We start from the raw sequence: 27,105 nt of genomic DNA, 5'->3' as shown, positions 1-27,105 counted from the left end.
TCAGGGCCTGGGTAGGTTCATATGTGGAGAGGCAGGCCTTGAGGCATTGCGGTCCTGAGCTGTTTAAGGCTTTACAGGTCAGAAGCAACACTTTTGAACTGGGCTCCAAAACTAATTGGCAGCCAGTGCACTCGAGCCAGGATTGGCGCTATATGCTCAAACAGCCTTGCCCTGGTGAGCAACCTGGCCACTGAATTCTGCAGCAACTTAAGTGTCCGAATCATCTTCAGAAGCAGCCCCACATATAACACATTGCAGTATTCTAACCTATAGGTTACCAGAACATAGACAACAATGGCTGGGCCAGGGGCCAGCAAACTTTTTCAGCAGGGGCCCAGTCCACTGTCCCTCAGACCTTGTGGGGCCGGACTATATTTTGAAAAAAAATATGAACAATTTCCTATGCCCCACAAATAACCCAGAGATGCATTTTAAATAAAAGCACACATTCTACTCATGTAAAAACACGCTGATTCCTGGACTGTCCGTGGGCCAGATTGAGAAGGCGATTGGGCCGCATCTGGTCCCTGGGCCTGAGTTTGCCTACCCATGGGCTAGGCTATCCCTGTCCAGATAGAGGAGAAGCTGGGCCAGCAGAGGACCACTCTGTTGAGCCTCAGGCATGGACTTTGTGCAGACCTTGGCCACCATCTGAGAGACATTGAAACAAAGCTGGCATTCAAGGAAGGAAGAGGTGACTGATACCAATATCATTAGGTCCTGTAGGCTGGCAGTAAGGTTCTGCACAGATCAGGAGTGGTGTTTGTGCTGGAACAATGCAAGAATTCTTGGCATCTTAGAGAGGCGGGAACATGCAAACCCCACAACTTTTCCTGACCACACTGAGATAGTTGGAAGCAGTTGCAAAGGATCCTAGTTGTTGTTGTTTAGTCGTTTAGTCATGTCCAATTCTTCTTGACCCCATGGACCAGAGCACGCCAGGCACTCCTGTCTTCCACTGCCTCCCGCAGTTTGGTCAAACTCATGTTTGTAGCTTCGAGAACACTGTCCAGCCATCTCATCCTCTGTTGTCCCCTTCTCCTTGTGCCCTCCATCTTTCCCAACATCAGGGTCTTTTCCAGAGAGTCTTCTCTTCTCCTGAGGTAGCCAAAGTCTTGGAGCCTCAGCTTCAGGATCTGTCCTTCCAGTGAGCACTCAGGGCTCATTTCCTTCAGAATGGAGAGGTTTGATCTTCTTGCAGTCCATGGGACTCTCAAGAGTCTCCTCCAGCACAATAATTCAAAAGCATCAATTCTTTAGCAATCAGCCTTCTTTATGGTCCAGCTCCCTACATCACTACTGGGAAAACCATAGCTTTTACTATATGGACCTTTGTTGGCAAGGTGATGTCTCTACTTTTTAAGATACTGTCTAGGTTTGTCATTGCTTTTCTCCCAAGAAGCAGGCGTCTTTTAATTTCGTGGCTACTGTCACCATCTGCAGTGATCATGGAGCCCAAGAAAGTAAAATCTCTCACTGCCTCTATTTCTTCCCCTTCTAGGATCCTGATAAGGGACCATAAATCTGTGGCACCATATTCCTTGACGGGGAACTGGTGAAACTGTTTTAACCCCGTGGTTTTGGTGATGTTGGCACACACAAAAACCCAGTCCAATGCCCTTCGTTATATTCCCTTTCTCCTCTCTCATTATGTTAATTGATTGCAGACTTTAGCTTGCAGCCAAATACGTTTCCCAAGTTTGAGGAATTATCTGGGGAACAATCTTGGGGGGAACTGTCAGACCCCAAGTTTGCACAGAGGAAGGTGGAGCGGGGCATTCATGGCATTTTCAGAAGAAAGGCGTTGTTTCTGTGTTGCTTCCTGAGTTGAAAACTTGATCGCAGATGACCGCAGAAAGCCTTGGGAATGATCTCAGAGGCTTTGGTTCACCACAGAATCCCATGAAAGTCAGATGATCATAGACTTTTAAAAATACTTTTCTACACAAGGAGGAAAGAGAGGAGGGGTGCAGTTTTCTAACTGAATGGTTCTCATGTGCCTTTTCCACAGCTGTTGTTTTGATAAAAGCAGTCGAGATCTTTCCAGTCCAACAATTTTCCAGTCCTCAGAAGTTTATCAGAGTTTCTTGGTGACAAGATGAGTAACAGTTGTTGTTGTTGTTTAGTCGTTTAGTCGTGTCCGACTCTTGGTGACCCCATGGACCAGAGCATGCCAGGCACTCCTGTCTTCCACTGCCTCCCGCAGTTTGGTCAGACTCATGTTTGTAGCTTCGAGAACACTGTCCAACCATCTCGTCCTCTGTCGTCCCCTTCTTCTTGTGCCCTCCATCTTTCCCAACATCAGGGTCTTTTCCAGGGAGTCTTCTCTTCTCATGAGGTGGCCAGTAGGGAACCTTTTTATCGAAATACAGGAGGGAACCTTTTTATCGAAATACAGCTTTCCCCTAAAACACATCGTTGTAGTGTTGAATATGTACTTTGAGTTTATGCAGAGCAGTGGCCCAACAGCCTTGCCACACCAACTGATTTAGAAGAGAACATGGAACATGCTGGAAGTCTTTAAGTCTAGGCCAGGGGTCCGCAACCTTTAAGACAAAAAGAGCCACTTGGACCCGTTTCCGGGGAAAAAAAAAAAAAACTGGGAGCCGCAAAACTCGTCATTATAAAAATAGCTTTTTTGTCACTTTTTTATTATTTCTTTGTTTGACCGCTCAGAATTACTCCTCCTCATAGAAATAAACGTTAAATTAACAAGTTACCTTTTTTGTGTGTGTGTTCTTCACTCCCCTTCAAAACAGTGACCAGCGTACATGCCCCCTTTCAATGCAGTGACCAGCGTACATGCCCCTTACAATGTAGTGGGCGGGCGGGCGGGAAGGTGACATCGGGATGGTGCGTGACTAATGCACGCACTGCCCCCATGCGACGTCACAGCCAGTACAGCGCCCGCCACAGTGGGGAGTGTTGGGGCGCACAATGCGCCTCCTCCCCTCGCTAGTATCCGCCCCGGAGCCGCAGCAAAGGTGTAAAAGAGCCACATGCGGCTCCGGAGCCGCGGGTTGCAGACCCCTGGTCTAGGCAAATCAGAAACTAGGAAGCAGTGAGTGGACAAGCCGGGAAGTTGAATGAAACCGGCTACTTCTAGTTTCCAGTTTCTCCCTTTCGGTTGACACTCCTCAGCAGACCATCCCCTATTGACATGGGTGAAATCTCCAAATCATACCTGCATCACAACCAAAATTGCTATATGTGCAAGACTCTGATGTTGCAAAGACGCCTCTCTTGCACCACCACCTGAAATGAAAACGAAAAGTTAACGTTGGTGGCAGTTGATAGGCTAGCAGTCACTAGGGGGCCATTCCTGTGACATAATGAGATACTGATTAGCAGTCCTTATTGTGTTTAATGTGTCAAGATGCAGTGGAAAAGGGAGACACTGTAATTTCTGGCTTATTTTTATTGTCCTTATTTTTATAGCTGTTTTTCCAGTCTGTAAACGGGCAGTATAACAGAGTCAGCCTCTTGTCTCTCCATTTCTTAATTGTACTCAGGGTGGATAAAAATCAATGTGGTTTTTAATTTATTTATTTATTTAAATCAGGGTTTTTTTTTATTTAAATCGGATTTTTTAAATAAAATGCTTTCGGAGGAAACATCTTTCTAAAGATAGTTTTCTGTTTAAGTTACATTATAGTCCAAAGGCTGTTCATCAGGAAATAAGGATTTGTTTTAAGTTTTTCATGTATGCTAAAACTCAGTCTAAGTTGTTTTTTTAAAAACAAAAACAAACGTTTAACCACATCAGTTAACAAACATGGATACATATGCTATAATGTTACTGCTTTAGTTAAATAAATTGTTTAAATTGTTATTAAGAAAATGATTATTTTTCTCCTTCCAATAAAGTACAGTGGAAAAGTTGTCCAAATATAAACAGTTATTAAAACCTCACAATCATTTCATAATTATCTGTCTATGTATTTCTAATAGTATAACCAAATCAGTAGTTTTTTATATAACTGTTAAAACTACTCTGAATATTTATTATTATTCCAAAAATGAAACCTGCCTCTGGTTGTAAATATTAATATTATACCAGCAAGAATGAGTCTTTCTTTAAAAGAAAAAAAGAAGAAGAGAGATTTAAATCAAGTCTTACTAACTAATGATTTAAATCAAGTCTTGCTGACTCGTGATTTAAGTCGAGTCCACCCTGATTATACTGTTGATATGCAAGCCACCTTTTGGCATCCTTGGGATGCAGTGAGGTAGCATATATGGGACGAAAATACCGGCAGCCCTCAAGTAGTAAAGGTAAAGGGACCTCTGACCATTAGGTCCAGTCATGACTGACTCTGGGGTTGTGGCGCTCATCTTGCTTTATTGGCCAAGGGAGCCAGTGTACAGCTTCCGGGTCATGTGGCCAGAATGACTAAGCCGCTTCTGGCGAATCAGAGCAGCACACGGAAACACTGTTTACCTTCCCGCCGCAGCGGTACCTATTTATCTACTTGCACTTTGACGTGCTTTCGAACTGCTAGGTTGGCAGGAACAGGGACCGAGCAACAGGAGCTCACCCTGTTGCGGGGATTTGAACTGCTGACCTTCTGATTGGCAAGTCCTAGGCTCTGTGGTTTAACCCGCAGCGCCACCCGCATATATGGGATGAAAATACCGGCAGCCCTCAAGTAGAGCTCAGTTTAATTTAAAGGGTGGGTGGGGAGAAGAGACTGAAGCTTGTCTGGCTATCTGAAGTGCCTTCTTGATATGGGTGTAACTGCATAAACCTATTAAGTAACAACACTTTTACCCCAGTAGACTTGCAGGTAAAGGTAAAAGCAAACAAAAATCAAATGAGTGCATGTCAAATTTACCACCAACTTGCAGATTTTATTCATTCACGTTTTGTCTCTGAACTTTCAGGACCATGAAGTCTCCCGGGAGAACTTTCAGCAGGAAGAGCTAGTGGACCAAAGGACCTCCTGCCGCTGTTGAAGTCCACTTTTACCTTGGATGTACCAGGGTATTCTAGTGCCTGATTGTTTGCTATAAGGAAACTTGAAGACTATAAGACATGTCCATTGCACTCAAACAAGTTTTTAACAAGGACAAGACGTTCCGCCCCAAACGGAAATTTGAACCCGGGACCCAGAGGTTTGAGCTCCACAAACGAGCGCAGGCCTCGCTGAACTCTGGGGTGGACCTGAAAGCAGCTGTACAGCTGCCTGGTGGAGAAGATCTAAATGACTGGGTAGCAGTTCACGTGGTGGACTTTTTCAACAGGATCAACTTGATCTATGGAACTATCTGTGAGTTCTGCACAGAGAGGACCTGCCCTGTGATGTCAGGGGGCCCCAAATACGAATATCGGTGGCAGGACGATCTGAAGTACAAGAAACCTACGGCGTTGCCAGCACCCCAGTATATGAATCTTCTGATGGACTGGATTGAGGTGCAAATCAACAACGAGGACATATTCCCTACTAGTGTAGGTAAGTTTACACTTGTGTCTTAAGAATCGCATGCCACACAACAGGTTCCTCTTAAGACTTGTCGGATATGGTGTTTGGCTAAACCATCGGCCTACTCTTCAAAATCCCTTGCACATCCCTTATTTGAATCTCCGTTGGGTTTGCAAGTCTCCCCACACCTTGCAAAGCCCACCCAGAGGTGCTCTTTTCAGTCGGCAATTTGGAGGTTGGAACAAAAACCTTGTGGTGGGGTTTGCAAGGCCTAAAGAAGCATGGAAAGCCGGCTTTGAAGGAGAGGCATGTGAGGGATTTTGATGGGGGGGAGCAACACACCTATTGGTCATGTGATGTCACTGTGACACCACATGAGCGACAGATGGGTTGCCTGAAGACCTGTCACAGTTGGTCTGCAGGGTTCCAAAAAGCTGGTGTAAGGTCTTGGTGCCAGGTGTGCGTGCAGGAGCCAGGCCCTGTGACCAGTAGGACATCGCAGGACTGGGGCCTTCCTAAGTTTGTTCTGAAGAGGCAAGGTGCGGCCTCACAGGTGAGGCCGATTGGTAACTCACAGCACCTGGTGGCAAGAGCTGGGAAGGGATATAAGGTCAGCATTTCCCTTCAGCTCTTGGCCACAGCAACACGCTTCCTGCCTTGGGCTTCTTGCTTCCTGATCCTTGAACCTCGGCTCCTTGACACCCTGCTTCTTGATCCTTGGACCCCTGACTTCGTGGCTCCTTGCTTCCTGACCCTCAGACCCTTGGCTTCTTGACTCCTGGCTTCTGGACCCCCGTTCCTGCTCCCACCCTGCCATCTTGCCCCCGGTCCTGACGTCCCCTGCCAGAACTTCGATCACCCGTGAACCGGACCGTGACACTTGGTTGATAAAGAGGTGTGGAGAACTTGAATGTTTGCCATACTTTGAGGGACATTTTGATTTGTCTCAATACAGTTGTACCTTGGAAGTCAAACATAATCCGTTCTGGAAGTCCCTTCGACTTCCAAAACGTCCGGAAACCAAAGCGCAGCTTCAGATTGGCTGCAGGAAGCTCCTGCAGCCAATCAGAAGCCGCAGAAGCCCTGTGGGACGTTTCAGGTTCCCAAAAAAGTTCGCAATCCAGAACAGTCACTTCTGGGTTTGCGGATTTTGGGAGCCAAAAACATTTGAGAACTAAGCTGTTCGAAAACCAAGGTACGACTGTATAAGCATTGTCCAACTGTGGGTTTTGGACTTTTATGGACCAAGCTACCGTTCCTTTGTATGTACTTTTAAAGTTTAGTTTTGAGATTTACATGGATATACAGGTGACCCTCAACTTACTCTGGGGATACATTCTGGGAACAGTGCTGAAAGGCAGTGTTAGAAATCTGCCAGGCCCAAATTTTAAACTAATGTCTATGTAACCTGGCAAAGTGAAGAGTAACCTTACTGATTTATCAGAAATATGTTATAGTGTGTTTGGGAGAAGGACGACTGGCAGGTGGGATGTTCATGCCCTTGTGGCTTGTTGGATGGATTTGTTAGGAGACACTTGCAGACAGCAGAAGCTACAAGGAAATGCCAGAAACGTTCTGTTTGTTTGGATGAACAGGTGCAAGCTCTGCTTCCCAGTGATTGCTCTGTTTCTTTTGTTGTGCGTTCATGGGAAAGGCAACAAACTCCCTTGTTAGAAAATAGCCAGGCGCCAGGCGCGTTTTGCGACTGGTACCGGTCCAATGGCGACCATTTGTGGATCTCTGGATTGCCAGGTTGGCGACTGGGAAAGCAAACTGTCACTTGGAGAAGGACCTGAAAGATTTTCCTTAAAGCTTGAATTTCTTTTATTTGGGATTGTTTTATTTGATGTTTTAATGTGTTTGTAAACTGTTTTGAGATTTGTTCTTTAAAAATACAAAGCAGCATAGAAATGATAAGAATAATAATGATAAATTCCACAGTCAAAAAAAGAGGCGTCTGTGCATTGTGGCAACCGTAACTTGGGTTTAAGATGCCATTTGGCGATTAGATAATATATCTGAGCTACTTATGGACGTATCAGTGCTTCTGAAAGCAGTAGATGTTACACAAAACCCCATCTTATTCTCAGCAACCAGGACATCCTTAGACTAACAAACAGGGCAAAGGCCCCACATGTGAATGTGGGCCTATAAGGGGCAGCAGCAACTCCTCTATATGTGCCTGAACTATTTTGTCGTGAATTTCCTAGTTATTTGCCATACTTAAGATGCTCAAGATAAGCAGGTGTGCATATCTCTACGCAAGAAGGAACATTTTCCAGAATATTATTTGCGGTCTCCATAAGCAATTGCCTGCTTCGTTTTGTTCCTAAATCCCTGTAGTGTCTTTGTGAGAGATTGATTCCTTGCTGCCCCTTTCGGAACGAGTAGCTTTAAGGAACTGTATCTTTCCCAGCCTGCTCCATCTTGTTCCAGGACAAAAGCCAAGAACAAAGAAATCAATACATGATCTCCTGCCAGCTTCCTCTTCCCTCGAGTCTGTTTCATCTCTGAAGGCAGCAGTAATAGCTAGGGGAAGGAGTTTCTGCATCAGCCTTGGGCAAGCAGGAACAAGAGTGCCACTATTTTAAAAGACATATCTGTAGCATGGGCCTAGCCAGGATTTATGTTTTTTGGGGGGACAGGACACTCACCTGTCATCATCCTCTGTCTGGCTCTGCTGAGCAGATTCGGAATGAAACATCTCAACAGCAGCTGCTTTGAATTACTTTCTTTTGATTCCCAAGTGCTCAGAAATACCTGTAAAAACCTTCCGTCATTTGAAAACTAGGAAGTTAAGTGAGTATCAGGTAGTACCTCAGTTAATGAGTATATTTTGCAAAATCACAAAGAACACTCCTTTTCCCCATCTTGGTTTTTTTTTAAAAAAATCTAAACTGAAACAAGTTTTATTGGATTTGGTGAAAACCTTTTCAGCACTTCCTTCTCAAATTCCTCCTTTTCCCCATACATACATGAGAGCCAGTGTGGTGTAGTGGTTAAGAGCGGTAGTCACATAATCTGGGGAACCGGGTTCGCGTCTCCGCTCCTCCACATGCAGCTGCTGGGTGACCTTGGGCCAGTCACACTTCTCTGAAGTCTCTCAGCCCCACTCACCTCACAGAGTGTTTGTTGTGGGGAGGAAGGGAAAGGAGAATGTGAGCCGCTTTGAGACTCCTTAAAGGGAGTGAAAGGCAGGATATCAAATCCAACTCTTCTATACATACATAGTTTTTCCCCCCACTGTTCACTAGGTACTTCTCCACCAATTTTACCTAAAAGAAAAGCTACTGGTTTTTCACAAAAACTACCTCCATCATTCCCCTCACCCCTAACTCATCATAAATCATTTCCCAGAAGTGACCAAGTCACTTGTTAATCATTTCTTTCTTTGGGTAAATGAAACTCCTGTTTATCTTGCAGGAGAATACTGCTGGTGTTCCTTTCACAAGCACAGCCCTGCTGTTGCAAGTGCAAAGAGAGAGAGGCTGGTGAGACTTTCAGATAATGGACTTACAGTGGTACCTCGGTTTACGAACTTAATCCGTTCCGGGAGTCCGTTCTTAAACCGAAACCATTCTTAAACTGAAGCGCACTTTCCCTAATGAGGCCTCCCACCGCCAGTGCCCTTCCACGGTTCAGCTTCTGTTCTTAGACCAAGGTAAAATTCGCAAACTGGGACACTACTTCCAGGTTTGCGGAGTTCGTAAACTGAATCGTTTGTAAACAGGGCTGTTCTTAAACCCAGGTACCACTGTAATTCCTGATTTCACTGAGCTCAATGTGGGGATGACCAGGAAGGTGTTGACAGGAATAGTGCCCCTCCTGTATCCTCGAAAGGGTGTGCCTTTTTTTTTTAGGAAGGGCTTGGCATGGAAATATCTGACCCATGACCTGGCATGGCGTCATTTTGGATGCCATAGTAGTTGCGGCCAGGGTGATGGGGCGGCAGAATCTGCCAAATTGGTCCTCAGAGTCTTATACCAAGGAAGTGGCCGTAAAGTTCTCTGTGGGCCATTGGCCTTGGGAATTACAGTGGTACCTCGGGTTACAGGCGCTTCTGGTTACAGGCGCTTCTGGTTACAGGCGCTTCTGGTTACAGGCGCTTCAGGTTACAGATGCTTCAGGTTACAGACTCCGCTAACCCAGAAATAGTACCTCAGGTTAAGAACTTTGCTTCAGGATAAGAACAGAAATTATGCTGCGGCCGCGGGAGGTCCCATTAGCTAAAGTGGTGCTTCGGGTTAAGAACAGACCTCCAGAACGAATTAAGTTCTTAACTCGTGGTACAACTGTATAAAATGTACAAGTCGTCACCAAATGTGCCTCATCAATCAGGGATAGGGACCTTGTGGCCAATGTGGCAACGAGACATTCCATTTTGACAACCGCACCCTTGGTTTGAGGAGCCACGGCGGTGCCTAGCTTACTGTATATCTTGAGTTTCTAATGATTCGAAAAGGTATTAATGAGAAATGACTATCGGGAGTGGCGTTTGAGGGTTAAACCTGCCCCTGTGGCGAGCCTTGCCCAGTGGGGCATGAGAAACAGCAGGAAGAAGAGGAGGAGGAGTTTGGATTTGATATCCCGCTTTATCATTACCCAAAGGAGTCTCAAAGCGGCTAACATTCTCCTTTCCCTTCCTCCCCCACAACAAGCACTCTGTGAGGTGAGTGGGACTGAGAGACTTCAGAGAAGTGTGACTGGCCCAAGGTCACCCAGCAGCTGCATGTGGAGGAGCAGAGACGCGAACCCGGTTCCCCGGATTGCGAGACTACCGCTCTTAACCACTACACCACACTGGTGGGTTTCCCAAGTCTCCCCACACCTTTCAAAGCCCACCCAGCGGTGCTCTTTTCAATCTGCAATTTGGAGGTTGAAACAATAACCAGGCAAGGCCTAAAGAACCAGACCAATACAGTGGTACCTCGGTTTAAGAACAGTCCGGTTTAAGAACGATTTGGTTTACCAACTCCGCAAAACCTGAAATAGTATCCCAGTTTGAGAACTTCACCTCGGTCTAAGAACGGAAGCCAAACGGTGGAAGGGCACTGGCGGCGGGAGGCCTCATTAGCGAAAGTGCTCCTTGGTTTTAGAACGGTTTTGGTTTGAGAACTGGACTTCCGGAACAGATTAAGTTCATAAACCGAGGTACCATGGAAGTTCCATCTAGCTCAGTGTTCCCTACACGAAATGGCAGGAGCTGTCCAGGCAGAGTCTTTCCTACCTGGTGATGTTGGAGATTTGATGCTGGGACCTTCTGTATGCAAAGCTGGTAACCTGTCCCTGAGGTCAGTTTGCTTCACCTGTCCCTGTTCCTCTTTTCATGGATGTGGCAGATCCTTTGTCTCTGGAAAAGGACTTCCCCCACCCTCGCTGCGGCAGATGGTGTGAGAGGCAAGGACTTCCCCAGACTGTGTATCACAAATGGGTCAAGGTGGTAACTTTAAGGATCTAGTTGTATGGCTGGGTGCTTAGTTGTTAACAGTGAATTACAATTTGATGCTGTGTGGTGTTTCAATGCAACACCCCCTAATTCGATTCTTTTAGGGAAGCACGTGTGTGTGTGTGTGTTTGCTGGATTTGTGCTCCATTAGCGAAGGGACTTTGCAGAAGGAAAGTCGGCGAGGAATTCACAGAAGCCGTAGATGTTTTCTGGGTTAATCTTATTAAAGCCACCCTCTTTAATTTTGCATGCATCCATGCACGGTATTTAGAGGAGGATTTCAAGAAACGCAGTTAAGTAGGGCTTTGGTTAAAGAGTCGGTTGCACAGGGGTGGGAAACAATTTCAGGGAAAGCACAAGCCTGCTTGGACAAAGCCACTTCCGGGCCTGCCCCAGGAGGTGGGGTTGCGGGCTTCACGCCCACCCCACGTGAGCGGGGGCTGGCTCCAGCCCCGCGAGACTAGGGGATTCCCCGTCGGGCATGCCCCCCCTAGCCAGCCAATCAGCTGGATGGCTGGGGGGCGTGGCTTGCCCTATTTAGGGCCAGCACGGAGGGGGCTCGCCCTCTTTTCACCGGCTCGCCCCCACGTTTTCCCACCCTCCCTCCCTTTAAGTAGGATAGGCTTAGGCAGGCCTTTGACATTGCTATGGACTTCGGTCTGTCGCCGCAAGGGGCATGGTAGGAATTTTTCCCAATTGGCAACTTCGGGCCTTTTGGTTTTTCGCCTACCTCGTAGCAACTCGTCACAACTTCTCGGCATTGGCGGTAGGCATTGGTAAGAAGGGGTTAAGACGATGTGTGTGGGGGGGAGGAACGCCATCACCTCCCCCCAGCGAGCGAAGGGTGGTCCGTTAAAGGACCCCGGGGGGCGTGGCCCTGTCCGAAGCCTATGGAGGTGTGGGCCAAAGGCACGCCCCAGAGCGGTGACCCGGGGGAGCTCCTAGCAGACGTGCCTCGCGGGAGTCTCCCCCGATATAAGGTTAACCCTTCCCCGTGTCTCCAGCAAATGGGCTGGAGCCGGATAGCCGTTAGGACCAATGCCTATGCCAATGCCTCTCATTCCTGAATTCAATAAAGTTGTGGCCTAATTCGCCCAATTAACCTTACATACGTTGTCTTGTGTCTTTATTTATCCTGGTGGGGGCGGGAACTCGCCACGCAAATAGCTGCCCCCCCTTCCCATTCTTCTGTGCCTTATGATGGATAGTATTATGGGATTGGGTGATCTTGGGGATTACCCCTATAAAGTTGGAACCTGGAAAAGAAGACAGTTAAAATGGCCAAACCATTTTCTTCCATTAGGTAAACAGCCAGGTCTATTAAGTACCTCCTTTGTTATGTGGACTAGGAGCAATATGTTGCCCCAGGAACTAAATATCTGGAGGCAAGGACAAAGAGGGCCTGTCTTTCTTCCTCCCTCCCCTCCCTTGGCTGGAGTTGATGCCATGGAAGTGGGCTTCTTGTGCAGAAGGGTAGGTAAAAAGGTAAAGGTAAAGGACCCCTGGATGGTTAAGTCCAGTCAAACTCGACTATGGAGTGTGGTGCTCATCTTGCTTTCAGGCCGAGGGCAGTGGCGTAGCGTGGGGGGTGCAGGGGGGGCCGGCCGCACCGGGCGCAACATCTGGGGTTAGGGCAAATCCACGGGTTAGGGGGCGCAAATCCACGGGTTGGGGGCGCAAATCCATGGGTTAGGGGGCGCAAATTACTTGCCTTGCCCCGGGTGCTGACAACCCACGCTACGCCACTGGCCGAGGGAGCCAGTGTTTGTCCGCAGACAGCTTTCCGGGTCATGTGGCCAGCAGGACTAAACTGCTTCTGGTGCAATGGGACCCCGGGATGGAAACCAGAATGCACGGAAACGTCGTTTACCTTCCTGCCACAGTGGTGCCTATTTATCTACTTGCACTGGCATGCTTTCGAACTGCTAGGCTGACAGGAGCTAGAACAGAGCAATGGGAGCTCACCCCGTCTCAGGGATACGAACCGCCAACCTTCTGATCAGCATGCCCAAGAGGCTCAGTGGTTTAGACCACAGCGCCAGAAAGGTACTTGCTGTGCACATTCCCAGCTCTTTATCCTCCACTGAATCCAGGACACATTTCAGGCTAGGCCAAAACACTTGAGGAAGGTTTGAAGCAAGGGCAATGAGGTGTGGCTGTTGAAAAGATGGTGTGGCCAGGGAGGATGCTTGGCCTCCCTAGAACCAGACGTAGAGGTCCGGAAGGCGGGATTTAGCTCCTCAGCCTGCGGTTCCCGAACCCTGAACTAACGGGAACACTCATAATAAAGTTGCAATGTCATCAGTGGTGCACTTTGGGCTTTAAAATCTCAGCAGTGCCCCATGATCCACATATATATACTTTGTAACTAAGTCTGCCTTCTGTGATCCAACTGTGAACAGAATGTGAGTAAACTACCTTTATATACTTTATACAAGATTGTGGCGTGTCTATTCTTTTAAGAGGGATATATGGGAACCTACCAGGAACCTAATATTCAGAGGCTTAAACAAGCCTGCAACCAGCTACCCGCTGTACGTTTAAAAGGGGAATGCAAAACTCTGCGAAGTTCTAGAACTTGCTAGCGCAAGTTAGGAAGGATATTAATAAACAATATATCCTCTCCTGCCTCCCTGAACATTCCCACACCATATTCTGCTGGTGGGAGGAGGAGTCTGTTTTTCTTGGACATTCCTTACAGCTGTTTGACTCCTCTTGTTCCCTTGATCAAGGATGGTATTCATGACTGTTCAACCCGCACACTGTCTTTGGGTTCACCAATCAACACTGAAGCCTTTGTGCATTTCGATAGCTAATAATGCCAGGCTGCGTTGTCTTGTCCCTGAAGCTGTTTCTGTCAGTGCCTTATATTTGTGAGGAGCCTATTCCGAAGAATCAAGAGAACACCTTCTATCTCCCTCTCATTGTATCCAAGTTCCATATTTCCTGTCTTGGAACAAGAAGTTATACACTTTCATTCTACCCTCCACCCCCCGTTTCTGTTATATGAAACAAGCCAGAGTATTTGTTAAGACCAGATGTCACAACACTATTTAATCATTATGTCTAATTACAGTTAACTTTCCCCAGCAGCCTCACATGAGCTCTCTGGATTTAGTGGACCAAATTTTACTTTGCTAAACTGAAAAGATAGATGTGTGTCAGATAAGTAAAGAACTGGAGCCAATTATAAAATTTCCTTTTGGAAAGTTTGAGCTTGCTTACCACCCTAACTGAATTAATTAAGCGACAAGAAGCCGCTTTCCTTCACATAACAACTAGCAAGTATGTGTTTTATCTATGCACGTGTGCCTTTTTGCAAATGCTACACCTAAACATTTGTCAGTGATTCATCCTCCTGCATGGCAGCTGTTCTGATGCATGCAAACAGATTTCCCGTATGGAAAAAAAACCACAGTGGGTCCCTTCCTCTTCATGCAGTGATCATAGCTATTTTTCTGGAAAAAGTGATGCCGGAACTCACCACGAAGTGCCACACTTTTAACATTGGCTGTGTGTGTCGGTACTGAGTACCATTGAGTGCCACCAGGAAAACCCACTGGCCAGAAACCATATTATAAGTGCTGGAACTGAGTTCCTGTGAGTTTCGCCTGAAAAAAGCCCTGCCATTGACCATCAAACGAGTGCCCCGGGCCCCCAAATTTGGGTGCAAACCAGCACCCGTGCACCTGGGAATCCCATTACATAGCATTGTTACTGGTGGGATTTTTTCCACGAAAGTGGCCACTTCCAACAGATTGCAATGCTTCCCCACCCCTTTGAATTTAACACAAGATTTATCTTACTTTATTATTCCATAGAAATGAGAGCTATTCCATTAGATTTCCTCAGGTGGCTTTTATACTTGTGCGAAAGCTCCAACAGAATATGGAAGCAAACAGGGAAGTGTCAGGAAACGGAGTCAACAGCCGTGTGAATGCAACCTTAATGCCATTAGAGTGTTAGTTACAGGTAGGTAGCTGTGTTGGTCTGCTGTAGTTGAAACAAAATAAAAAAATTCCTTTCGGTAGCACCTTAGAGACCAACTAAGTTTGTTATTGGTATGAGCTTTTGTGTGCCATGCCCTCAAAGTCTCTGAATGTTTGCCCCTCTCCCCTTTGGTATAGGGTGAATTTTGTCACACAAAATTGGGGAGCAGATTTTTGTCTCAACACGAGACAAGCCCCCCCCCTTAAAATGGTAATTCAGAGAAGGCTCTGAAACTGTTAAAATCATTTGACACCTAAACAAAACACCCCAAAACCTGCTGGGTGGAGGCAGAAAGGAATGGCTGAAGATCTTCTGCTGCCAAACTGCTGGCGTGGGAACAGGGTCGTCTTTTGAAACGAACTCCATGAGGAAGAATAGAGAAGACACTGTGAGGAAGGCATATGTGCAATGGGGGGTTGCAAAGAAACGGCTCACTCTTGCTGAACCAGTTTGCCTGCTATTTCCTTGCGCCTGGGGATCACTTTTGCCAGACCTATGTAAATTTAATGGGCGCTTGTCTCGGCTGACAATTGAGTGCCTGCTGGAAGAGGAACAAGATAGCGCAGCTCAGCAGATGCCAGAGGTTAAAAACGCGAGGGATGAAGCTACAGCAGGAAAGCTAATTTCAGCAGCTCAGCCGACTGCTTTCTTCCACGTCCCACCATCTGGCAAATGGCAAACACCCCGCTTCATTTTATATCGCATCACCCTTTCATGTTTAATTGGTGCTCTAGCCTTGCACAGATGAATTCCATAATCTGCAGGCAGCGCTTTAGACAAGACGCGCTTCTTGCAAACTCAGTGGGCGTCAGGAAACATAGGAACGTAGGGAAACACAGAGCTACAAGCCTTTGTGGGGTCCCTGATATGACCAGGAGGGTCTCTTGTCATCATGTTTCGACTTAGGGAAAATAAAACCCAGAATCATTCCCGTTTTCCTCAGTATTTAGCTCATGTACAGAGCCAATGCACATGAGTTGTTTTTAAGCACTGGATTTTGCTGTAGCACCTCAGAAGTCATTGTTCTTTTACGCCATAGCTGTGGATAATGTGTGCAAGCCACTAATGGGTACAGTGGTGCCTTGGTTCTCGAATTTAATCCGTTCGACTCCCGAAATGGTTCAAAAACCAAGGCGCGACTTCCAGTCGGCTGCAGAAGCTTCAGATCTTCAGCTTCCAAAAACCATTCGCAAACCGGAACACTCACTTCCGTGTTTGCAGCGTTCAGGAGCTGATTTGTTTGGGACCAAGCCGTTTGACTGCCAAGGTAGCACTGTATTTTTGAATTAAGGACAGGGTAGGTTTTCACTTAGAGGGACACAGGTGGCGCTGTGGGTTAAACCACAGAGCCTAGGACTTGCCGATCAGAAGGTCAGCGGTTCAAACACCCGCCACAGGGTGAGCTTCCGTTGCTCGGTCCCTGCTCCTGCCAACCTAGCAGTTCAAAAGCACGTCAGAGTGCAAGTAGATAAATAGGTGCTGCTCCGGCGGGAAGGTAAACGGCGTTTCCGTGTGCTGCTCTGGTTCGCCAGAAGCGGCTCAGTCATGCTGGCCACATGACCCGGAAGCTGCACGCCAGCTCCCTCGGCCAATAAAGCGAGATGAGTGCCACAACCCCAGAGTCGGCCATGACTGGACCTAATGGTCAGGGGTCCCTTTACCTTTACCTTAGGTTTTCACTTGCAAAAATTCTGACACCTACTGCTGAGTAGCTCTGGGCATGTGTGAAGTGCCTTTCCTTGCGAAGAATACAATTTCTTTTCCTTGCCTGTCCAGATGCGCTGTGGAAACCAGTATCCTATGCCTCAGCCAGCAAACGTGCCCCACAAGAGAGGTAACAGTGGGGTGCAGAGGCAGGCAGTTTCTTGTTGAAGAGTTTCTGCTCTGGGCTGGCAGACTTGCTTGCATCGCGGCCGAGGGTCTAACACAGAGAGGTATCCTTTCACTTGCTTTTTTTTCTTTGCAACTGGTGCAGTGCGAACCCAGAAGCAAGCACCAAGCAGTTGCTAGGAAATGCCCCAATCGACGTGCCGGATTCACGTAATTAGCAGGTCGTTGTGTAACGTGCCATTTTGGCTGCCGGGGGTTTGTGGATAGCAGCACATTGCAAACGAACCTGAAGCCATCCTCCTTCCAAACGGAAGACCACAAGAGTTAGAAGTCTGCAAGGAATGTTTGCAAGCTTGCCTGCCAGCAGATATCTGTTAGTCACATATGCCACATCGACAGCCAGAGAAAGAAAGGAAGGAAGGAAGGAAGGAAGGAAGGTAGCAATTTACTTCCAGTACGTAGAAAATACTGGCTGTAAAATTGCCCCATTATACCGTATTTTTCGCTCTATAGGACGCACTTTCCCCCCTCCAAAAATTAAGGGGAAATGTGTGTGCGTCCTATGGAGTGAATGCAGGCTCCTTGGCTTCAGCGATAGCAACGCGAAATCTCCAAAGCGCAGAGGGAGCGCTCCCTCCGCGCTCCGGAGGTTACGCGTTGCTTTCGCTGAAGCCTGGAGAGCGAGAGGGGTCAGCGCACACCGACCCCTCTCGCTCTCCAGGCTTCAGGGGTAGCCCCGTGAAGCCTTTGGAGCGCAGCGGGAACTCGCGCTGCGCTCCGAAGGCTTCCGGTTCCTTTTGCTGAAGCTGGGAGAGCAAGACTTTCCTGGCTTCAGCAGAGATTGAGAGCTGCGCACCGCCCCTTCAGCGAAGCGGGAGAAGAAATGGAAGGGGCTCCGTTTCTCTTGCCGCTTCGCTGAAGGGGTGCTGAGCAGAGAGGGGGAGATTTTTTCTCTCTTGTTCTCCTCCTCTAAAACAAGGTACTTCCTGTGGTCAGGTGCGTCCTATAGAGCGAAAAATACGGTATATGGTTACCAGTTCTGGATCTGTCAAAGTCTTTTTCCTTTTAGAATTGCATCAAAGGTCCAGCTTTGCCAAGCACACCTTTTCCTCATCATTTCTGAATTTATGAGAGGACCCTCACCTGGATAAACCCCCTTCTCCTCCCCCCTCCCACCCCATCCTAAGGGCTTTGTGCCACAAGCCTTCCAAGATATGAAGCCAGGAAGACTTCTGTTTCAGCATAATTTTTGCCATTAAAGATAATTAACCCGTGTGCATTTTATTTAGGGCATTTTCAGCACAGCTGGGTGTTTTAAAACAGAACAGGGCACTCACCTATAGCAACCTTGTCTTGTCAGGAATGTGCTTTGGGTTGTTTTGGTTCATATCTAGGCCTAAAAGAAAGCAAGGGGTGAATCTAATCTCATCTGCCCCCCCCCTCAACCCACTTCCTTGGATACAATACTTAGGTGTGTGCTTTAAAAAAAGCACAATTTCAATTATGAAGATACATTAAAAAGAGAGAAAGAGAAAAAAAATACAATGTAATATATTCTCATAAATTCTTATATAAATATATATGTGATTATTGTAATACATACACTAGTGGCCAAAATTGTGGAAACTTTTTTGGGGAAAGTGTATTTCTGAGGTTTGATAGCTCATAACACCACTTTTTTTGGAGAAATACCATAACCATTGATATATAATTTTATGGCATTACTCCAAAAAAAAGTGGTGGTATGAGCCATCATTGCCAAAAACAAGATGACACCTGATTGTCTTTCTACAAACACTCCCTTTTCTGGTTATTTTGATAGAATACAGATAATTGGACAAACTTTGTTGCATTACATTCTTCATTAAACTATCTCTCCATTGATATATATTTTTATGGCATTAGTCCAAAAAATAAATAAATGGTGTTATGAGCCATCAAACCTCAGAAATAGTTTTTCCCAAAAGGTTTCCAGAATTTTGGCCACTAGTGTATGTAGATATTAATAGCCTGCTATATTTTGTATAGACTCGTTCCAAATGTCATATTTATCCAAGCAAAGTCTACATCTATAAGCAGTCTGTTCAGAAAACTGTGAGTGTTGTCGAATTGTCAACCCGTTGGTTAAAGGGTATCATATCTTTATTCTTCCAATCTGTCAATTGGCCACCATTAGGGCACGTAGAATCCATTTTTGTTCCATTAACTTCCATACAATAGGTATATAATTAAAAAGAATATTCTCTGCTGGAAGTTTTAACTTTCTCTGTAGAATCATACAGCTCAGAAATTTCTCTCAACACTTAGTAAGTATAGAACATTGTACAAGCATTTGTTTCAAAGGGGCACTTTCCTTGCCCCTTCTCCAGCAGAAAGCTACCTTAGATAGTCCTTTTTTATACAAACGTAAAGGAGTCTAGTAAATTCCTAATATTATTATATTTTTTTTTTTGTAGTATAAGCAGTGCTTTTTTCTTGAAAAAAAGGTGGAGGAACTCATCAGAAAAGCGGTTTATGCCCAATCGCAGTGCCAACGCCCCCCCAGGCTAAATGTAAGATGTGATTAAGAAACTCAAGCAGACGGTGATCTGGTTTAGAAATGGCCACAACTTTATTGGATTACAGATATAGATGGATTTTTCGCTCAAGCATTGGGTGTATATTCTGGGGGGAGCAAATCAATTATTTAATTTAAAAACTAGGTAGGGGAACTCAGTTCCTGTGAGTTCCTGCTCAAAAACCCCCTGAGTATTATTATTATTATTATTATTATTATTATTATTATTACCCCTCCCTCCCCAGCCAAAACCGGGCTCAGAGTGGCTAACATCAAATGTATAACACATTAACATAAAATCAGGCAATCAATTAAAATACATCCTAATTTTTTTAGTTTAATTGATACCTTTGATACTGAGGCTAAAACACTGCCCCACTGTCTAGGAAATATTGAAAGTTCTGATTCTTAGTTCTCATGGGTGACCAGGAGAGAGAAAGAGGCTATTTGCAAGCTAGACTGCTGCAGGTCACACTTGTACCAGATGTTAGGGGCAAACCTGGGGTAGCCACCCCCATTTTGCATGGCCACCTGTAAATCTGGAGACCTTGGAGCAGGCATTGCCAGACTTGGCCCTCCAGCTGTTTGGGGACTACAACTCCCATCATCCCTAGCTAACAGGACCAGTGGTCAGGGATGATGAGAAGTGTAGTCCCAAAACAGCTGGAGGACCAAGTTTGGCCATGCCTGGCTTAGAGGATCTTGCCTGTTAATAATTGGAGAAACAGGATGCTGCAGGGCCCCTTAAATCAGTTTTAGGGCCTGCTTGCTCACGACTGGCTGGGCCCTTTCAAAAACAACACAGAGAACCCATCTCTTACAGTACGCTATTCATTTGTTTCACATATATACAGACCCAAAACCCCACACGGCTACTTAAAATAAGCTGTCACACCAGGAAACCCGAAAGAATGCTTTGATACCGAAGGCACTTTCGTAAGTTGAAAGAATCCGCTTCTTCCAAACTTCCAAACATCCGTGGGAGTTTTGGAAAGCGCATCTTTGTTGATAAGAATGGATTCCTTTCAATGCTGGGATGGGGAACCCACTTTCCCCCCTAGATGTTACTGAACTACAAACCCCACCATCCTACAAACCATGCTGATTGGGAGCTGACAGAAGTTGGAAACCCACAACATCTGGAGGAGCCACAGATCTCCCATCCCTGTTTTAGTGTGTGTCAGGGTGGATTCCATTTAAATCAAATAGATTTAAATCACGATTTAAATCACTCGTCAGTAAGACTTGATTTAAAGCATTGTTTTTCCAGAAAGACTCATTCTTGCTGGCATAATCTTAATATTTACAACCAGAGGAAGTTTTCATTTTTGGAATAATAATGTTCTGAGTAGTTTTTACAGCTATATCTAAAATGACTGATTTGGTTATACTATTAGAAGTACATAGACAGATAATTATGAAATGATTGTGAGGTTTAATAAGTTAACTGTTTATATTTGGACAACTTTTCTGCTGTACTTTACTAGAAGGAGGAAAATAATCATTAGTAACAATTTAAACAATTTATTTAACTAAAGCAATAACATTATAGCATATGTATCCATGTTTGTTAACTGATGCGGTTAAACGTGTTTTGTTTTGTTTTAAAAAACAAAACTTAAGACTGAGTTTTAACACATGAAAAACTTAAAACAAATCCTTACTTCCTGATGAATAGCCTTTGGACCATAATGTAACTTAAATAGAAAACTGTCTTTAAAAAGATTTTTCCTCCAAAAGCATTTTATTTAAAAAATCTGATTTAAATCAAAACAATCTGATTTAAATTTTTTAAAAATCCGATTTTTAAACAATTTTTTAAATTAAAAAAATCATTGATTTTTATCTACCCTGGTGTGTATTCATGTGCTTGCGGTGTTTTTTTTTTTTTTTGAGGGGTGGGGGTGGGGGTAACGGTGTGAGCCTTGAGGCATTATGTTGTGAAGTGAAATCCCGAGGTGATTCCTTGAGGACTGTTGAAAGTGACCCGGAAAGTTAAATGGGTAAAAAAGAAAAGCAGTCAACTTAGAAGAAGTGCTTTGCATATCTTAGGGAAAGAAGTGAATCAGATACACCTCACCGCTGACGCATGGTGCTTTATCCTCCCTTCTCATGAGTTGAGTTCACATGGCCACTTCATTGTACAGTGGCTGCTCAGACACGTTCAGAACTTGAAATTCTGCCTCTTCTAGTGAATCTATGTTAACCACACAACATGAGAGGTCCGGTCTTTCACGCTGTTCTAGCAACAGCGGCAGAGAGCATATTTAAGGATGGTGAGATTTCGTGTGCTGCTTTCCAGGCGTTCGTCTTCCCAGAGGGTTGGTAATGTTGACCCAGGAAGAACCTGTATCTGCAGAACGACATGGACTTGACTCACAAAGAACGACAGGTCATGGCTTTGGAGAGATGCTCAAACTTAAGTTACTAGAAACTGCCATGCTTCTTGTAATGTTCACATGTCTGCATCTGTCCAACAGATCTACGTGAGCTCTCTGACATGTTTAGTGTTACTTGCTTTCAAAAGCGTGACCGGCTTCAGGGTGGAGTCGGGATTTGAACCACAGTATGACTGCTACGCTGCACAACTTAAATGAAACTAAATGACAACAACAATTATTTTATTATTTATACTCTGTCCATCTGACTGGGTTGCCCCCAGCCACTCTGGGCGGCACCCAACACTGAGATCCAGTGCCGAGGACCTTCTGGCGGTTCCCTCATTGTGAGAAGTGAGGTTACAGGGAACCAGACAGAGGGCCTTCTCGGTAGTGGTGCCCATCCTGTGGAACGCCCTCCCTTCAGATGTGAAGGAAATAAGCAGCTATCAATCCTATCTTTAAAAGACATCTGAAGACAGCCCTGTTCAGGGAAGTTTTTAATATTTAATGCTGTACTGTTTTTAACACTCGATTGGGAGCCACCCAGAGTGGCTGGGGAAACTCAGCCAGATGGGCGGGGTATAAATAATATATTATTATTATTATTATTATTATTATTATTATTATTATTATTATTATATAAAAACATAATAAAACATCACACGTTAAAAACTTGCATGTCGAGGTCCCCAGGGCCACCCCAATAACTCACACATCACACGGAATTTTTGTTTAAGATTTTTGGCATAATTTTGGCCACAACTTTATTAAAATACTTTATTTAAAATAATTAAAATTTGTGAGTGGTTGCTTAGGCATTGGTTGCGACTATCTGCCCCCACCATGGGGGACAGACTGACATTCCACACGATGCGATGCTATGGCCCGAGCCCCCTTGACAGAGTGGACAAGCAATAGTGGCCCCCAATTCCTTTAACGGAATCCCTTGCAGCAGCAGCAGCATTAGAGGGGCAGGCACAGCCAATCCATGCCCCTCAATCAACCAAACCATAAACCACTGCCTAACCACGAACTCTACAAGTTGTGATGATTTGCTACGCAGTAGGCGAAAACCAAATGGCCCTAGCCAATCAGCCAGATGGACAAAATTCCTACCGGGCCCCTGCCCCAAGAGCAGACGACCCCATGACAGGCATAGCAAGGTCAAAGCGAACAATCCTATTCCAGGGAGGGAGGGACGGGCAATCCGATGCACAGGCGAAAAGAGGAAGCCCTAGCCTCGTGCAAGAAGATTTAGCATTTCTGGCTGTCACTCAACAAATGGCAACATTAACTTCTTTCCAACAACAAGGGAAGCCCCAATCACATCAGTGGCCAAGGGTCAATTAGCCCGCCCCCAACTTTGGAGTGTCCTGGCGGCCCCCACCGCAACACGTGCTCTCCGTGAAGGAGAACATGCTTTCCCGAAACAGGACTGCCTTCAGATGGCTTCTAAAAGTTGTATGGTTGTTTTTTGCCTTGACATCCGAAGGGAAGGTGTTTCACAGGGAGGGTGCCACTACTGAGAAGGCCCTCTGCCTGGTTCTCAGCCTGTGTATCAGATGGAGCTGGTAGACAGCTGCCCTGGACACAGAATTGACTGTCATGGACATCTATGAGTTCAAAATGACTCCCAGGCTGCACAGCTGGTCCTTCGGGCACAGCTTGAAAGTGTAGAGCCGCCCAGAGTGGCTTTTAAACAAAAGCTTTAAAGCTAAACACATTTAAAAACAACCACCAAAAAACAAAACAAAAAAAACCCGGTAGCTGTTTTATAAGACTCTGTATCAGCTGAATATTTTATCATGAAACCAGTCTTGGCATGATAATTAGCTTGAAAAGACGACGACTGGAAGCTCTGTCTAAATTGCAGCTATTTTGTTAGTGATTTCTGTGCAGTTTGACCTCATCAAGGCATGGCATTTGGCCACTCCTCTGAATTGCTAATAATGATGCATTGTTTTGAGCTCTGAGCTTCATTAGGCTTCCTCCGTCATTGCTGGTCGCAACTCTAGGCAACTTAAGAAGATTAGCATCAGTCCCGTCTGGGTAGCATCTCTTAATGTCGCAGTGTTTTGACAGAGTTATATGAGCTTTTTAAAGAAACTCGTAAAACGGGAGTGGGTTGCGTGCAGCCCCCCAAGCAGCCTTGCGTTGGCAACAAATGTTAGATTTGGGGGTCTTGGACAGGGAACCTGGCCCTACAGTGACGGCTTGGAGCTCAAATGCTTTGCCGTCCTGATAACAGTAGTTCTCTCTCCCCCCCCCCCCCCAGATCGGAGATCCCTTGAAACGAGGAGAGTGCAGGGGTCATCCAAGCACATGTGGCGTTTTGAGATTCTGTCACCGGTGCCTGCCACAAAATGGCTGCCTCGGGGCACGTGGCATAACCCAAACTGTCTGTCGTATCTGAAAAAGGAGACAGTGCCATCAGACTACAGTGGTACCTCGGGTTAAGTACTTAATTTGTTCCGGAGGTCCATTCTTAACCTGAAACTGTTCTTAACCTGAAGCACCACTTTAGCTAATGGGGCCTCCTGCCGCCGCCGTGCCTCCGGAGCCCGATTTCTGTTCTTATCCTGAAGCAAAGTTCTTAACCTGAAGCGCTATTTCTGGGTTAGCGGAGTGTGTAACCTGAAGCGTATGTAATCTGAATCGTATGTAACCCGAGGTACCATTGTATGTGGATACCCCCTTCGCCCAAATCAATGGATGTTGCTGCCATGTTTGCTTGCAGTGAGAAGCTCTTTGTTCAGAAAGTGAGGGTGTCCAATCCTGGCAGCCAGTGAAATGTGAGCATGTTTAATGTGGGACAGGATAAGGGCAGATCTACATTTCAATTTGCCCCACTGCTTCCCCCCCCCCCGGGGAAAGCCTGTAGTTTGGCTCCAAATTGGAGCAAAAGGCAATTGGGTTCTCTGCAGATGTTTGCTTGTTCCAATATTTATCCAAAGAGCCGTTTTTTCCAGGGAAAAGGGGCAGGGCAAAGGCAAGCCTGCTTGGACCCATACCTAAAAAGTGTGGGGCAAGTGGGAAACCGCTCGAACCCATGCTTTCTCGGCACGCAACAAGTGGATGAGCCCTAAACTGATGCAAACGGGAGCTGAGCAGGAGGTAGAAACAGTATTGCGTGCATTTCTGCGGGTTTTTGACTGGGTGGCCCTGCAGGTGTTGCTCCCATCAGCTCCAGGCAGGTTTGCCAATGATGAGAGATGATAGGAATTCGAGTTCCCCTGCATCCTGTTGCTGGGCAGTGATTCGGATCTGAGATCTCCAAGGCTGTGTTTTGTAAACAAAGAGAGCTGGGCCTGTCACAAGCACATGAGTCAAAACTGCGGTTAAAATCTGACCCTTGGAACCTGTGTTTTTTGTCTGCCTTCCTGCTAAACGCCAATATTGCTGCTGACACAACATTTATCTGTGGTTAAAGTGAGAGGGATGGTGCTGAAATTTGCTTTGGGAAGTTGGGAAATGGAACAGATGACCTAGTAGTCCATTTGCAACCCCTGAACTAATAAAAGCCCCTTTTTGGAACCAGTGGTACTTCGGTTTTTGAATCCCTCTGTAGTCAAATGTTTCAGAACTCGTACGCCGAAAACCCGGAAGTAAGTGCCTCAGTTTTTGAACGCGCCTCGGAAGTCGAACAAGAAACACGGCTTCCGTTTTGAGTTTTCCATATTGAGGCTTGTGTTTTGAGGCTTTCAGTTTTCAAATGTTTCAGAACTTGAACGGACTTCCGGAGCTGATTATGTTTGAAAACAAAGGTACCACTGTATAGTGGAATATTGTACAAGTTTAGCACCCATTTCCATATTGTTTGCAAGCAAATTTCCCCACCGGAAGCAAGTACCACAGAAATGAGCTCTGAGCTTCCACTATTGCGTCGCTTGAAAGCTCAGATAGATGAACGTAACAATTAAGGGAAATTCATGGAAACAGAATGAACTACCATGTCAGGGCAGCCAAAGCAGAAAGATGGGAATTTTTTGGGGAGGAGGGCAGGATCCATGCAGATAAACTCTATAGTGGTACCTCGGGTTACATATGCTTCAGGTTACACACTCTGCTAACCCAGAAATAGTGCTTCAGGTTAAGAACTTTGCTTCAGGATAAGAACAGAAATTGGGTTCCGGCGGTGCGGCAGCCGCCGGAGGCCCCATTAGCTAAAGTGGTGATTCAGGTTAAGAACAGTTTCAGGTTAAGAACAGACCTCCAGAACGAATTAAGTACTTAACCTGAGGTACCACTGTACATGGAAATTTTCAGAAACTCTCATAACCCACTGCATATAGAAAACTAGATATTAGACAGAAAGGCTCTCACATTGGCCTCCCCTATTGTTTTCTGTGTATCGTGAAGCCTGTTTTCCCAGGAGGGAATGTTCAGACATGCAACTCCTCCCTGTCTTCTGATGCAGTCCAAAAACAGCTTGATCGCCTTCCCAAATGTTTGTTTTAGATCATGCCAGAGGTATAAAGGGAAATGTCTGCCATGAGTTGGTACCCAGTTTTTCTCTTTTTTGCAAGTTACTACTTGTCTTAAAGTCTGTTAGAGTGTGTGCGTGTGGTGTTTGGGGTAGGGGGGAGATTATGATGTTTTAATTGTTTTCTCTACATCTAACAGGGAAAGGCACCCGTGTTAAAAAATCTGACAACCAGCAATCGGTTATTTGAATGAACCCTATATTTACTAGTAATTTTGGCAATGGCATTGCTCAGATACTGATCTGGCTTCTCACTTTGAAGCAGCAGCTGTTACTGCCATGCACACGTGAGCTGGAAACATTAAAACAAGTGATGGTGCATTTGTAAAAAAACCAGTATGGGTAGGAAGTGGGTGGGAATCTTCCTTTAGAATGTGGAAATGAAGGGTTTACTTGTTATCTTTTCTGTCATCTGCCGGACTGGATGCCAGCTTCCCCTGTGATTATGAGAACTCAGCAGTTAATACACACATTGTCAACCTCCTTCCATTAATTTTATATAGGCAGATCCTGCGTGTGTATGTGTGTTGAAGAAGGAAAAGAAGATTTTTCTTTTTCTTTTTAAGTTTCCGAGCGAAAAGTGACCAGTGTGATAATAACCTTGAGGATTTGGGCTTATCAAAAAGTTGACATTTAGAAAGTTAAGATATACTGATGAGGGAGGATCTTGTAGTCCCTTTTTTCTGTTCATTCTTTACTTCCTTTGTTTATTTTTTGCATATTAGTTTGCTTCTTTTACCGTATTGTGAAAAGAAGAAGCAATTTAGAACAGGGAGCCTAATTGCTTGGTTGTATTGTTTTCTGTTCGCTTGGCAGTTTCTTGTGCTGTCTCACTAGCAGCGCAAACCTATTCACGTTTACTCAAAAGTAAATTCTGTGGCCTTCAATGCAGCTTACTCACGGCTGAGCGTGTTTTCGGATTGCAGCCGAAGAGTGTTGGTTTATTGATGAGAACATTAGATATTGGAATAAATATTTATGGGATGGGAGGCGGA

The 27,105-nt window shown here is 45.6% G+C and overlaps 1 protein-coding gene across 4 annotated transcripts in view; it reads left to right on the top strand.

Annotated features, from left to right (window-relative positions):
• MOB3B (MOB kinase activator 3B) overlaps nucleotides 1–27,105 on the top strand; it is a 101,968-nt gene that overhangs the window by 45,431 nt on the left and 29,432 nt on the right. For 3 of the 4 annotated variants that reach the window (XM_081845645.1, XM_081845647.1, XM_081845646.1), the window contains exon 2: nucleotides 4,885–5,453. In XM_081845645.1, coding sequence (XP_081701771.1) covers nucleotides 5,036–5,453 — 418 coding nt within the window. In that variant the 5' untranslated portion in view covers nucleotides 4,885–5,035. The remainder of the gene's footprint in view (nucleotides 1–4,884; nucleotides 5,454–27,105) is intronic. The other variant, XM_081845648.1, reaches the window with a different exon arrangement.

This window comes from Podarcis erhardii (genome assembly GCF_964252035.2).
Source record: "Podarcis erhardii genome assembly, chromosome: 17".
In the NCBI taxonomy this organism is placed as follows: Eukaryota; Metazoa; Chordata; class Lepidosauria; order Squamata; family Lacertidae; genus Podarcis; species Podarcis erhardii.
Note: the sequence above shows the minus strand (reverse complement) of the source record. Positions and strands in the feature narration are given on the sequence as shown.